At 37.8% G+C, this 13,607-nt stretch overlaps 1 protein-coding gene across 3 annotated transcripts in view; it reads right to left on the minus strand.

Annotated features, from left to right (window-relative positions):
- The window catches only part of LOC134533664 (CCR4-NOT transcription complex subunit 1), a 238,302-nt gene extending 232,365 nt beyond the window's left edge, over positions 1-5,937 (minus strand). For all 3 annotated transcript variants that reach the window (XM_063371211.1, XM_063371210.1, XM_063371209.1), the window contains exon 1: positions 5,601-5,937. In XM_063371211.1, coding sequence (XP_063227281.1) covers positions 5,601-5,702 — 102 coding nt within the window. In that variant the 5' untranslated portion in view covers positions 5,703-5,937. The remainder of the gene's footprint in view (positions 1-5,600) is intronic.
- Between the last annotated feature and the right edge of the window lie 7,670 nt (positions 5,938-13,607).

Raw genomic sequence — 13,607 nt, forward strand, 5'->3', positions numbered from 1 at the left:
CCTTAAGACTATGTTCCAAGGTTTACGTACATTTTGTTTTTCATCATTGTAGCCTACATTCTTTTGCAGTGGGTGCAAGTTTTACCCGAGTCAAGTTTCTATGGATTCTCTCCCCCTCCTGGATTCAGTTTTGGCTTGGGCTGGAGATTGTGAACAAGCCGACTCACAACAACGCAGCCCCGAAGTTAGTAAGAGGTGTCCTGTGTCATCCGGCATCTTGCTGCTGACAGCTGCCCTGCAGTGTGCTGCTCAAGCTAAGTAAACCTCTTTATTGCAAACTAGCACTGAAATTTATTGATTTCCTAGGACTGTTTTTCCAATCCAGCACCACGACAGGGTTAATGTTCCGGGCAATATAACATTCCTAAATAACTTACCTTTTGTTAAGGACACCCTCTTGTTTATTTTAAAACTAATTGAGAGTAAATGAAAATCATCAATGATTTAGAATCAAGATTTCATGTCACTCACTTGTCTTTTCAACTATGAATATTTAATGTCAAAACTTCTAAGACAGTAAAATAATATTTCTAGGATTTTTTTTGTTAGCATATTCACTGAGAAATGTAACACAAAGCAACCCCAATCACGTTGAGGTTCAGGTGGGTCCTATAGTAATACTAATAGGAGTATTATAAAATATTGGTATTGCTCCTCCCCTCTGAAGAAATAATTTATATTACAGTTTTAGCCAGCATTTAAATATATTGCACATTTTAAATGAGGGTGTGTCAATATGAGTTCAGGGCATTTATTGAAAAATTAATAAGGTGTACAAGCCAAAATGAGGGGATTAGTAAAATTAAGGGGAAGAAGAAAAAATCAGATAACAACTATGAATAAGAAAAAAACGTTAGCCTATACTTATTGGTAATTAGTAGTAAAATATGGTTTTCTATGTAAGGGCCTAAGAAAAGTAAGCATAATATTATTTAAAAAATTAATGAATACTAAAAGGAATGAAACATTACAATAAATAGAAAACAAGATAGTAAAATACTACTAGAAATTGTAGGAACATAAATAAATGCAAGGAACAAGGGCAGAACCATACTGAAAAAGGAAAGTTCACAAGAAAGTCAGGTTTAAAAATCCCTTTTGGCACAGCCCACAAGTTTGGTAGATTTTGAAGTACTAATTTCTCCTGGAAACGTCATGGAAAATTCCTATGAACTTCTGGAACAATTTAAGAACTTAATGTAGGCTATATGACATTTCATATTATGTTTAATATTCCAATTGATAATATATATTCCATGCAGCGAAAATATTTTTCAATTAATGCAACCAGCATTAGAACAAATGTCAAATTCAAGGTTGGTGACCACCCTGATCTAGCAGTATCATAAACAAGCTACAAGCATTGTACAGAATAATTCTTTGCAATATCACTTAACTTTTTCAGTGAACCCATTTATACGGGGTGAAATAACAAGTGTTGTAAGTCATTTAAAGATATTTTAAGATAACCTACAGGATGGTTTTGAGAAAATTATGCATTTTACCAAAATAGGGACAATGTTCAAACACAAATTTATCATTTATGTACAGTTAAAATATATATAAAATTATTATTCTTACAGATAATTTTACAAAACTTGATAGTAAAAATCTCGCGTCCCTGCTTTTTTGTAAATAAAGTAATAAAATTATGAAAATACTTTATTCAAACACTATAAAATCCTACAGGTTTCTCAGAAATCACAGTTATAGTTTACATTACAATACATGTACATTGACACAGTTGCCGCCATTTTATTCTTTTCCGTGTGGGTCCAATATTTTACTTTTTGGAGAACTTAAGTCAAATATTTAGAATGGCCAATTAGATTAGGTTAGCTACATTAAAAATAATTTTAAACATTGTGGATGGTTAGTTATATTAGTATAGCTACATTAAAAATAGTTTTAAATGTTTGCTTAGAAATTACCAATTTACGATGTAGCTATCCTGACCTAAGGAACCATTCACATGATTTCACAGTATTTTTAATGTAGCTATACTAACATAATCAACCGTCCACACTTTTATATTAAAGTAATTTTAATTTAGCTCTACTATTCTTTAATTTCTCCTTCACATAAGTGTACGAATGATTGAAATACATGTCATCTTCATGCGCATATTTAACCTGTGACATGTGCTACTGACTTGCTTGTGAGAGCGGCGAACTTCAGTAATCTTTGGTGAACTTCATAATTTTTCGGGGCTCAGAATAGAGTGTGAACTGGTTGCTATGCTATGTTGTAATTCCTAAGCAACTATTAAAAATAATTTTACAGTATTTTTAATGTAGCTATACTAACTTAACTAACCATCCACAATATATGAAAGTATTTTTAATGAAGCTGTAAAAAAATACAAAATACTTAAATTGAGATTGAAATTTATTGTTTTATTACAACTTTTTGATATAACCAGAATATTTTAACGTACTAAATTAAAACAACAGCATTATGTACCACAGAATAAAAATTTACAGGATCATAACATCAGGAATAAGGGATAACCTTGGATACGTGATACGGAACAATTACCAATGAAGCTAGGTAACCTAATCCAAACGACCATTTTCATGATGTAAAAAAATTTGTTATATTTGTACCTAACATGCACAAATGAGTTTTTGGAATGAAATGTTGTGAATATTATTTTTGCTGATTCTGTGATTCTCCATATATAAAATGCAAAAAAAAAAAATGGTAATGGCTGCATCAATGCATAGATATTATTACAATGTAAGAGGCTATAAACCATGGTTGGCTGGTTTAAACCATAATAGTTTCAAACACTGTTTAAGCCAGGGTTTAAACTAATTTTTTTATATAAAAAAACATATGTTTTTTTAATAATATTTTTTTCTGTTCTAAATCGCTGCGACGTTCGATAATTACCTATATATATTATTAGCTGACCTACCCTTACCAAAACTTTCGCTATGTTACCTATCACTTTAATGATTGCAAATTTTCCTATAGAAAAACAAACCTTTTTATATTAACTAATAAATTTAATGATTCACCTACCCAAAGAAAAACTTCACCTAACATCACAAATGAAACACACACAACATAACTCTTACTTCACGCAGAAACAAAATGCACGTAATACACAAATAAAAATCACAAACTTTCAAAAGCCATAAAAAAAACCTTTCTCTGCTGTCCGGCAATAATCGTTTCATTCTTTATTTATCTTGTATATATCAAATTTATGCCAAAAAATTTTGCAATTCCTAAATTTTAATTATTCTTTATAGCAAAACATGGACTGTAGTTTTCCTGATAACTATATATTATTCATAAACCATAATATTAATTCAATATAAATAAACATGCCCTTTCTCTACACTAATTACCACACATAATCAATAAATTTCTTACTACTTTCTAAATACTTATTGTGTACCTACTTAATTATATACGGAAATATTCTTACATAGCAGTTTTTCCGTTAAGTAATGATAAAATTCCGAAAATACTTTTTTCAAACACTATAGAGACATTCCTGTATTTACCCTGAGAACAGCATCTTTATATTCCTACAGGTAAATATCTTACATTGTTGCTTTTCCACAAAGTAAAAATTAAACTACGAAAATACCATCTTCGAACACTATATATGTTTCTGTATTTACCCTGAAAACAGTGTTAATAAATACATAATTGTTTATGAGAAATCACACTTTCAGCTTGCATTACAATACCTGGGCATTGACGGTACTTCCGCCATTTATTGTTTAACCATTCGGGTTTCTGTGTTTATTTTGGAGATCTTTAATCAACGGAGGTATTGTTTTATAATAAAAGTAGTTAAGTGTAGGGAAATATCAATGTTCATATGTTTTGTAGTATGTTGGTTGTTTGACCAAATGTTTTTGAATCAAGAAAGTATTTTTTTTTTTTTTCATTTGAAGTACACCTATGTTTGGAATCACATAATAATGAACGATTCATAGGTTAAGATTATGTTAGCGATGTAAAAAAAAAAACCTTAAAATATTGTCAACAGTTGGTTGAGTTAGTATCTATATAGCTACCTACATCTTGAATTGGTAATTCCTTAGCGAACATTGGATATTTTATAGTTTTTTTATTGTAGTTGTAGTAATCCACCATCCACAACATTTGAATCAATTTCATCAAAACAAACTAACAGACACAAGTAAACAATTAATGGCGTTGGCAGCAGCAATGCACAGGTACTGAAATGTGAGCTAAAAACTGTGACTACTCAGAAACAAGCAGGAATTTATTATCACTGTTTTGAGAGTAAGTACAGGAACGTCTCTAGTGTTGCAAATTAGTAGTTTCTTAAATAAATATTTTTACTTTTCGAAAAAGCAGCAACGTACGATATTTACCTCCTACTGGTTCCTGAGAAATCACTGTTTATAGCTTACATTACAATACCTGAGCACTGACAGCAGGCACCATTTTTTTATTGTTTTTAAGTGCTATCGCACATAACAAGTCGCTTAGGTTCGGATGCACAGTAGAGACTCACTTTTTTTTCTTCATTTTTATTTACCTTCCATCCCATCATAATGTCCAAATACAAAATATACACATTCTTATAGGCCTAAGTGGAAAACCACAGAATCAGCAACGCAATTAAAGCACAATGTGGTGATGGCCGCTTCACTGCATTGGTTATCTAATGCGACCTATAAAAGGAAATTTCTCAGAAACCAGTAGAAATTTAAAAATGCTGTTTTCTGGGTGAATAAAGGAACGTCTCTAGTTTACAAAAAAAAAGTATTAGGTATAAGAATATTATTATTATTTCACGGAAAAGCCGCGCTGTATGAATATCACTTTATTTACTTAATAAAGATATTCCATTCCACTTAATATTACTTACAATTATGACAACTGCTACTATCGCTCCAAAACTCACAATAGGTATAATACGTATACTTAATATCTCAACTTCATAATATATATATATATATATTTATTTATATATATATATATATATATTTATATTTATATATATAACGAAATATTGCCTCTCTCTCTATAAATGTATATATATATTAATAGAGAGAGAGAGAGACAATATTTTGTTATATATATAAATATATGTATTTATACGAAGTAAGGAATAATAAGTATGTATTATATTGTGAGTTTTGGAGTGATAGTAGCAGTTGTCGTTTTATATATATACATATATATATATATACATACATATATATACATATACATCCTATATACATATCTCACCTAATTATTATATATATATATATATATATAAAGGCGATATTTCGTTTTTTTCACTGATACCAATATTACAATCTATATTTTTCTTCGTTCCTTTATTCAAATTTATCATCATTGGTCAACTTCCAAGACGTCATAAATTTCCCGTACTTTCTTTTCATTCACAAGTAACTACGGTCGTTAAACTTGACCCTAAGTATGCCAACAGCTTGCCTGAATAATGAGAAGGACCTTAAATCCTAACTTGGCGCTTAAGGTGACGTGACATTATGATTATAAGCCTAAAATATAATTAGGTTATTCCAGCAATTATTATCGTGTAGACAAATGTCCACCGTCCATACCATATTATTGAACCAAACCACAATACTCACATGTGATAATTCTTGACAACTTTGCTTGAAATTTTTCTTCGTCAAATTCGTAACCAAATAACTTATTTGTGACAAGGCAAAAGACAATGAGTCCAGGTTCATAGTTCCATGAATACGGCTTCGAAAGCTTCAAACAACAAGTTTGAAGCTTTCTTATGTATCCACGAATGTTTAACCTGGAATTTTTTCTTGAAGTGAGAGTGTTTACTACATAAAAAGAGGCCTACGTCCAACATCGGGATGAATATTATAACTACGACATCACAACAACATCTTCACGATCAGAAAAACACGTTACGAAAATTAAGGAATGAGTAAACAAAAATTACCACACTTCTAGAAATAGGCATAGAACTTCAAGTACATTCGGAGTCTTGACCAAACGAAAATATTACTCTATATAGTTTAAAAAATTAAATAACAAATAATAATATTATAAACTTAACAGTTAATTGCAAAACATGAATATAAAATAAAATTAACTAAGTGTTGAAAATATGTAATGACAAAAATAAGTAACGTTTATATAAAAAATAAACTTGAATGCACTAACAAATTTGTTTTTAATACTATTATATTTTTTTAAATTATATTTTTTTATACTTTAAAAATATATTTTTTAACACATAATAATTTTTATTTGCACATGTGTATAAAATTAAAGAGTTGAAGTTTGAAAACAAATTAATGCTGAAAACCTCCTATTAAGAATTCAAGCTATTGTTCCACATATTTAGTTCATGACACTAGTTTATTTTATTTTTCTAAAGAGTAAATATTACAGCATTTGTTAACTTTAAGCAACATGTTATTTCTTTTGGACATTTCTATATTTCGTGGGTTCTTTAAATTTTAATTTACCCGGGTCTCAGCCTGGCAGCCTTATTTTCTTTCCACCATCTTCCAGAGATAAACTCCCATCCCGGCACTTGTGTTTGCAGCAGAGACCGAGAACATACACCCTATCACTTTCGGTATGTAGCGAGAGCACCCGCGGCCATGCATGCCATCGTGTGGTGCGCCTCAAGTGCATCGTACTTCAAGGCACGCCCCTCGATAGCAACAGCGCACATCAGCAATCGCAACCACCGTTTATAGCACCTTAATGCACACCAGTGGCGTAGCTAAGGTGACTGGCGCCCCTGGCCAGAACTGAAAATGGCGCCCCTCTTGGATTAAAAGAGAGTGGGGGGAGGGTTCAGTAACGCGAAACCGTCGCGGCGGCTCCTCCCCCCTCACTCTCCTGCTTAGGCGCCCCTGGCGTACGCCATCCCTACCACCCGCTTGCTACGCCACTGAGCACATGTGCCTTAATTACAGAATGCCTTGTGGCACAAATTGCCTGTGGTTTCTTCATACCACCCTGCCAACCCCTGACAACATTGGTTCTGACGACAGTCGTCGTGCCCTCCTTGATGTAGATGCCATACATGTCCACCGACGTGGGCCTAAGGGAGGTATGTTCCCCTAGTGCACCGTCAGTGAAGTGTTTACAATCAGGGATGCACCCGTGTGCGCCCTAGCATATCCATAAACAATCATTTGTTTGTAAATATTTATACTTTTTATCTGGTAATTGTAGTGTCATCATGTATATTTAATTAATCACGAGCATCCACATTGTATATAATTTTTAATATAATAGAACTCTCAATTCCTAAATTGTGTCCACATTTGTACGAATACTTAATTTGACATTTAATTCTTAACTAATTAATTAACTTGTTTTACATTTTGCTGTTTAACCTTCAATTACTTGTAATGTCGCTTTCTTAAATAATCATGTATTTTCTTTCAAGTGCTATGCTAAGGAAATGTAAACTGCAACCTGGCCCGCCGCGAGACGAGTCTCTCCCACGGTGGCCTATTTCCCCTTCCCCTCCGGCGCGCGGACGGGCGGAGGAGGCAGTGGCTAGCCAGACTCGGGGACGAGCAGACGTGTGCTCGCTCCGCTCCGCTCGGGACGCGTGTAGCACGGCATCGTTGTTCGCTATCAGTATAATTCATTACGGGACTGCCACCGCAGTCGAGTCGAGCCGAGTCAGAATTCGTTGCACTGCTGAACTTTCTTAACCAGTAAGTTTCGTCACAGAACTATCTCCGCAGACGTAACAGGCCGCGTATGTGCTACTTTGAACTGCTGAGCCTTCTTAGCCAATACGTTTCGTCACAGAACTATCTCCGCAGACGTAACAGGCCACGTATGTGCTACTTGGCACGTCTGAACTTTCTTAACCAGTACGTTTCGTCACGGGGCTGCATCCGCGGTCACATCGAGTCGCGTTTTGCTGTCCAGAGTGTATTTCCGGGAGTCCGGGTCGCGGCGGGGAGAACGCTCGACTGCAACGTGTCGGCCAGGCTGCGATAGGGCTTGTTCAACGGAATAAAGGAGCTCGTGAAAACGGACAGCAACATCTTCTCCTTGCTACCATCTACTTTTCCTTCTACCTATGCAAATTTCCCTTCTGGTCCCATGTTTCACGGTCCCGGACATGTTGGCCTGAACTCCACACTCTCTCCAACTGGAGCTACGCAGGCAAATCAGGGCGAGTCTCAGGACAATTCGCAGTAGGGACCTAGGGACCTCAGGCCGAGGGACGTAAGTTCTGATAACCCAGTGTTGGACTCAGACAAAATCCCTTTCTATTCTTCTCTTACAAATGCACCTAGGTGAGAATCCGACCAAAGCTTATATCATTTTCCCTTTCCCATTATGATGATCGAAGCCTATGCCAGTACTCTCCGCACTGCTTCACATTCGTTAGATGTAAACCATTTTAGAAACCAAACATACACCTCTGGTAATTCTTGTTTCTGCTACCAGGGAGACCCACCTCAGTCACTCCCTTCCCTAGTTTATGACTACAACTGAGCGCACCCAGCGCACCACCCTCCAGTCTCTTTGATAACTATATGTTTGAAGTTGCGATATTTTGCAACTTCGTCGCGTAGCACCAAGTTACTGGCCATCATCACTTCATCCTATCCCTCCATCTCCCGAGATCTCTTCCAGTGTGGTGTATTGATAGCAACCACTACCCTCCCCCAGGCAAAAAAAAACTTTTCGCAACTTTTAACATCCCGCGAATTAACTATTCTTGAATTTCTTCCTCCATTCTCCAAACAACTGGGCCTATTACTATCAGTCATGAACCACCCAGCGCACTGATAATTAATTTTCCTAGACCCCTCGATCTCAGTGTGGTGCCAGAGACAATATTCTGTACCATCTTCGTGATCAAATGCAAACACTGTGTTCATCTGAGTGGTTTTTCTTCAAGGTCCAGTGACGGTTTTAGATATAGCATGTAGTAATTTGCCATCAGCCGGGGTTTCGGGTGCGATTCCCGCGGCGAGTCTAAGGAGCTGTACGTGAAAATTGGGGTGTTTTCCGGGAGGGCGCCAGGCTAGCTCTGTCGTCTAACCGTGAGTGGGTCGATTGGCCCCAGCGTGTCCCCTAGACTCGGTGGCTTGACTTGGAAAGTAGCGACGGCCGGGTTAATCCCTGCACCGTAGAAAAAAAAACCGACCCGGTTTTATTTATTTAACAAAAAACATTGGTCATTAAAAAGAATAAAATCCATTAAACAAATTGTATTTGAAAAATATGTTTCAACCTCTTTAATGGTAGTAAAATTAGCTATAAGAATAATAATGCGCACAGCAGTCATCAGTGTGTATTTTATTACCAATTATAGTGATTCCAACTGCTGGTGTTCCCTCTGGTAGCACATGCCGTTATGACAGGTGTGTGTGACGAACATGCTCCTGGCGCAGTGCAGTTCACCTATTAGAATGGCCCATGCTATCGATACATTGATAGCCGCCCACATAGCTACCGACCAGTCAACGTGTGTATCCTTCTGTAGATTGCCAAGTATGTATATGTATTAAAAAAGACAATTGTATGTCAACAGCCTTTACTTGTAACGAAATAATTATTCACAGTGTGACACGATTCTAAATCCTTACTTGATTCGTCTTCTGATCTTTGTGCACTTTGCTAACGAAACCCGACTTCAGGTCAAGTGGTGCCTACAGACGCCATGGTAGTCGTCGTTCACCAGGCACCGAGGCCAGATGTGCTCGAGCACCAATAAGCCTTAATCACATTGTCCTCTCTGAGAAGCTGAAATAATGCAAGTTTTTCCTGATAGTTTTCAATTCACTACGTGGTCAGCCTCTTTAAGCTTGAATCAAAACTTCCAGTCGCTTAACTTCATTAGCTTTGTTTCATTGGATCGCGTTTTCTGTTTTACGTAATCTCTTTATTTTTCTCACAGGCCACTAAGAGTGGACATGTCTTCATGTAGTGTGGTCCCTTAGACTTTATAGTTTCGCCTGCAAGAGGCTGCTTACAGGCTGAAAGTGCAGAACAATTTCATAATGCATTATTTAACTTGGGACTTACAGTAGGCAGTGTAGTACCTATTCATACAGGAGTCCTCTGTCCAGGCTTCAACTGTGATGTACTTCCTCAAGCTCGCACTCGAGCAAATATTCAGTGCGCCAAGTTATCTTAAACTGTGCCGCCTTTGTAATTGTGTTAGTAAGTCGTGTCCATAGCATTTAACGCCAGTAGGCCATCGTGCTGCGATACGTGCAGCCGATGACAGCACGACATGGGCTAGGATGCAGAACAGCATCTTGTAAAGTGTGTTTACTTTGTAATTAAACCAATATCCCTTCAACCAGTTGTGGTTATTATTGAAGGCATCCTGAGTAGCCAACCATTGGGAGTACTTACTCGCAAAATCCTCTGCTTACAGCCACGTGTCCAACACCCACACCTGAAATACTCTAGTGTACTAGTGTACATAAATTCGCTGGTTGGAGCTCCAGGCGTAAACCATCTATCTTACCCGTCAGGGAGGGACCCATGCCAACAGTGCAGCAGGACTCTTACTTACTAGGTCACATTTTTAAAACTACTATTTCTAGTAATTGTACAATATAACAGTTGGCTACTAATAAACTTTAAGTTTACTTGCCCATATTCTGGTTAAAATTAATTTTTATCTTGACAACAGTCGTCGGTACTTGCTCTGCTCGCACACATCGTTATTTCCCATTGACTTCTCAGCAGAGCCATAGGGGAAAGTGCGCGAAAAGAACAAGTGTAGTTCTGTGTAGGGCAGCGACTCAATCAGAAGCATCGTCAATGAGTCTATAGCCACTCGTGCAGCTATCGCCTAGTATAATAACATGCATACCAAACATGGAGCTACAAAGAATCCCACTAATTACTAATTTTACTAAGAAAATAATTTGCGGCCAGTGCGGCCACTTAGGATTTTTATCATTTTAATTTTAATTTTTTGTGAAAACTTCTGTATACATTATTATTTATTTGTATTATGATTTGGTGTTAAATTATCTGCTACTTGTTTATGGCCGCTGGGGAGAGCGCTGGCGGGGAGAGGCCACCGTGGTGACGTCATGCGACGGCAGCGCTGCGCGATGTGTGGACTCGCGGCGGACGGCGGAAGGCTGGAGTCAGTCGACGGGGAGTGCTGAGGACGGCAGCACGGAGGCACGGCGGCGTACGCCCGTGCCCAGCGCCGAGGGCCTGAGTCGCAGCACCGGGCACCAGCACGACCGAACAGCAAAACCTAAGGTACCGCGTCGTCCCCGAAACACTGTCTAAGGCTGGGAAGTGGGCCCGAAGATAGTGCAAGCCTTTGGTGGTTAAAAAATTTGGATCTAAACTTTGAAAATGAGACTGTGTTTCCTACCAAAATGGAGTTGTGGTTCGTGTTTTCTTTTGGAGGCAACAATGCGAGTTTAGCGCGAATATTCCCTTAATGCTACACTGTGTGTGATTGCCATAAGCCTTGACTTTGACTTTACCAGTGAAACGAGTTGAACTTAGCGGTAAATACTTCAGCCTACATTATTCCCTGTTTGACGTGGATGGACTAGCCGGAATAGCAGTCATTACTTTTTTTGTGGACTTTTCTAGCAACTGGAACATTGGATATGTTTATTGCAAAACTTCGTTATAATTCAATACCTCTCCCCAGCTATGCCTCTACGACTGTATAAACATTATAAGCTGTGCAGTGTATACGGTATTCAGACTCTATAATAATATTGTCGCGGGTTGAAATTTTGCAGGGTTGTTGAAATCAAATTTAGGGACTTTACTGACGGGACTCTGGGCTGGCTGCTCTGTTCACTCGTCAGCGCAAGTGGCGTGACCATGTAATTGGGGCACGGGGCGGCGCGGCGCGCTGCGGGCTTGCAGAATTTTGTTTGTTTGTTTGGCCGCGCGCTGGCGCAGCCACGGGCCGCAGTTACTGGGGCGCGCTGTCGTAACAAGCCGCGCGGTGTGGCCTGCACATTGGGGTAGAGGGGGGGTAGTCTTCCCAGATGTTCTAGTTAGTTGTTTAGTAAATTTGACTTCAATAACGAGCTTTTGTTATGGTAGGCGCGGCAGGGCGCGCGAATTTAAGCGCAAGTGAGTGGTGACTCGGGGCTCACTCAGGCGGAGGCTATGCGTCTCACCTGTGGTCACGAGTTGTTAGTTCGTTCGTGATGTAGGAATTCAGGCTCACTCAGGCGGAGGCTATGCGTCTCACCTGTGGTCACGAGTTGTTAGTTCGTTCGTGATGTAGGAATTCAAGCTTTCGGGCGGAAGCTATGGCCGACGCCAGAGGCCACGAGTCGTTTAATTTAAGTTAGGTCATAATGTAGTCGTCAAGCTTTCGGGCGGAGGCTATGGCCCTCGTCAGGGGTCACGCGTCATAGTTTTTAAAATGTAATGTTCGTTCGGGATTTCAAGGGCAGGAGAGGCCCCTACGTTATTTTTTTAAAGTAATCGATCAAGAAAGGCTTTTCGGAAAATGTGAGTATGGACTTATCTTTGTTTTAATTTTAAGTATTAATTATGATTTGAGGTATTCGGAAGGACTAGGGAAGTGTTTAGTGAAGTTCTCTCATTCTCTCTCTTGTAAGGTCGTTCAATCGTTAAGGAAGTAAAGAGATTATTGTTTTAAATTGTAATCCCGCTATTTAAATGTTCTTTAAAATGATGTTGAGTATTTGACTTTAAGAATAAAATAATTTTAATTAAGTATTATGTTATTTTGCAAAATCTCCTTAGTTCAGCTCTCACCAGACATCCTGTACGGGATGACGAACCTATGATCCTAGGTACAGTAAAGTATTTTATGAAGTTAAGACTAGTTGATGCCAAGCGAGTTGTTTCTATGTAAAGAGCTACGATTCTCGCCCCCCCCTCTGAAGGTGGATCGTGACAGAAATGGTGGTGGCACCGGCTAGGTGCCACGTGACAGAAATGGTGGAGGCGCCGGGTAGGTTCTATTTCTGGAGAGAGAGAGAGGTAGATTTTTATGTTTATTATTAAGTTAGTTTCAGCTTCTGATAGCAGGTTACTAAGAGTTTACTTGAGGAGAGGATTACGGAATTTTAGTCTATAGTGGAGGAAGTCTTTGAGATTTTTTTTTTGACGTAACAGATGTTTATTTGAGGATACTTGTAAGGATAAAGTTTATAGTGATAAGTTGTTTTAAGTCGTTGAATTTATTGTAGATTTATATCGGGGATTATTACGTGAGGAGAATACGTTATAAGTTAAATGCTTATTAGAGATAATGCAAGTGGTTTAATTTAATTGAAGTTCATTTTAAGATTGTAGGTTAAGAGAATTATAATTTAAAATAAAGTTTTTTGTCGTAAATAGGAATTATTTTCAAGAGAAGTTTGTTTTGTTTTCGTGCGCGTAGGAGACGAGACGTACGAATTAAATCAGTCGAGGGAAGGATAAACGTTAGAAAGGAATTAAAGAGAAAACGAGAGTTTATGTAAAAGAGAGTTATAGAATTTATAGTGATGTTTTGTTTTAATTAGAAAAATGTTGAGAGTTGTTTCAGAACGACACGTCAGTGGACGTGGCAGAGTGAACACGTGACGGGGAGGTGCTGAGACCTAGCGGAGAACGGAGGAACCGCAAGCGAGGGTTGGCGCACCTGATGGAATTCGGTG

This window comes from Bacillus rossius, chromosome 7 (assembly GCF_032445375.1).
Source record: "Bacillus rossius redtenbacheri isolate Brsri chromosome 7, Brsri_v3, whole genome shotgun sequence".
Classification (NCBI taxonomy): Eukaryota; Metazoa; Arthropoda; class Insecta; order Phasmatodea; family Bacillidae; genus Bacillus; species Bacillus rossius.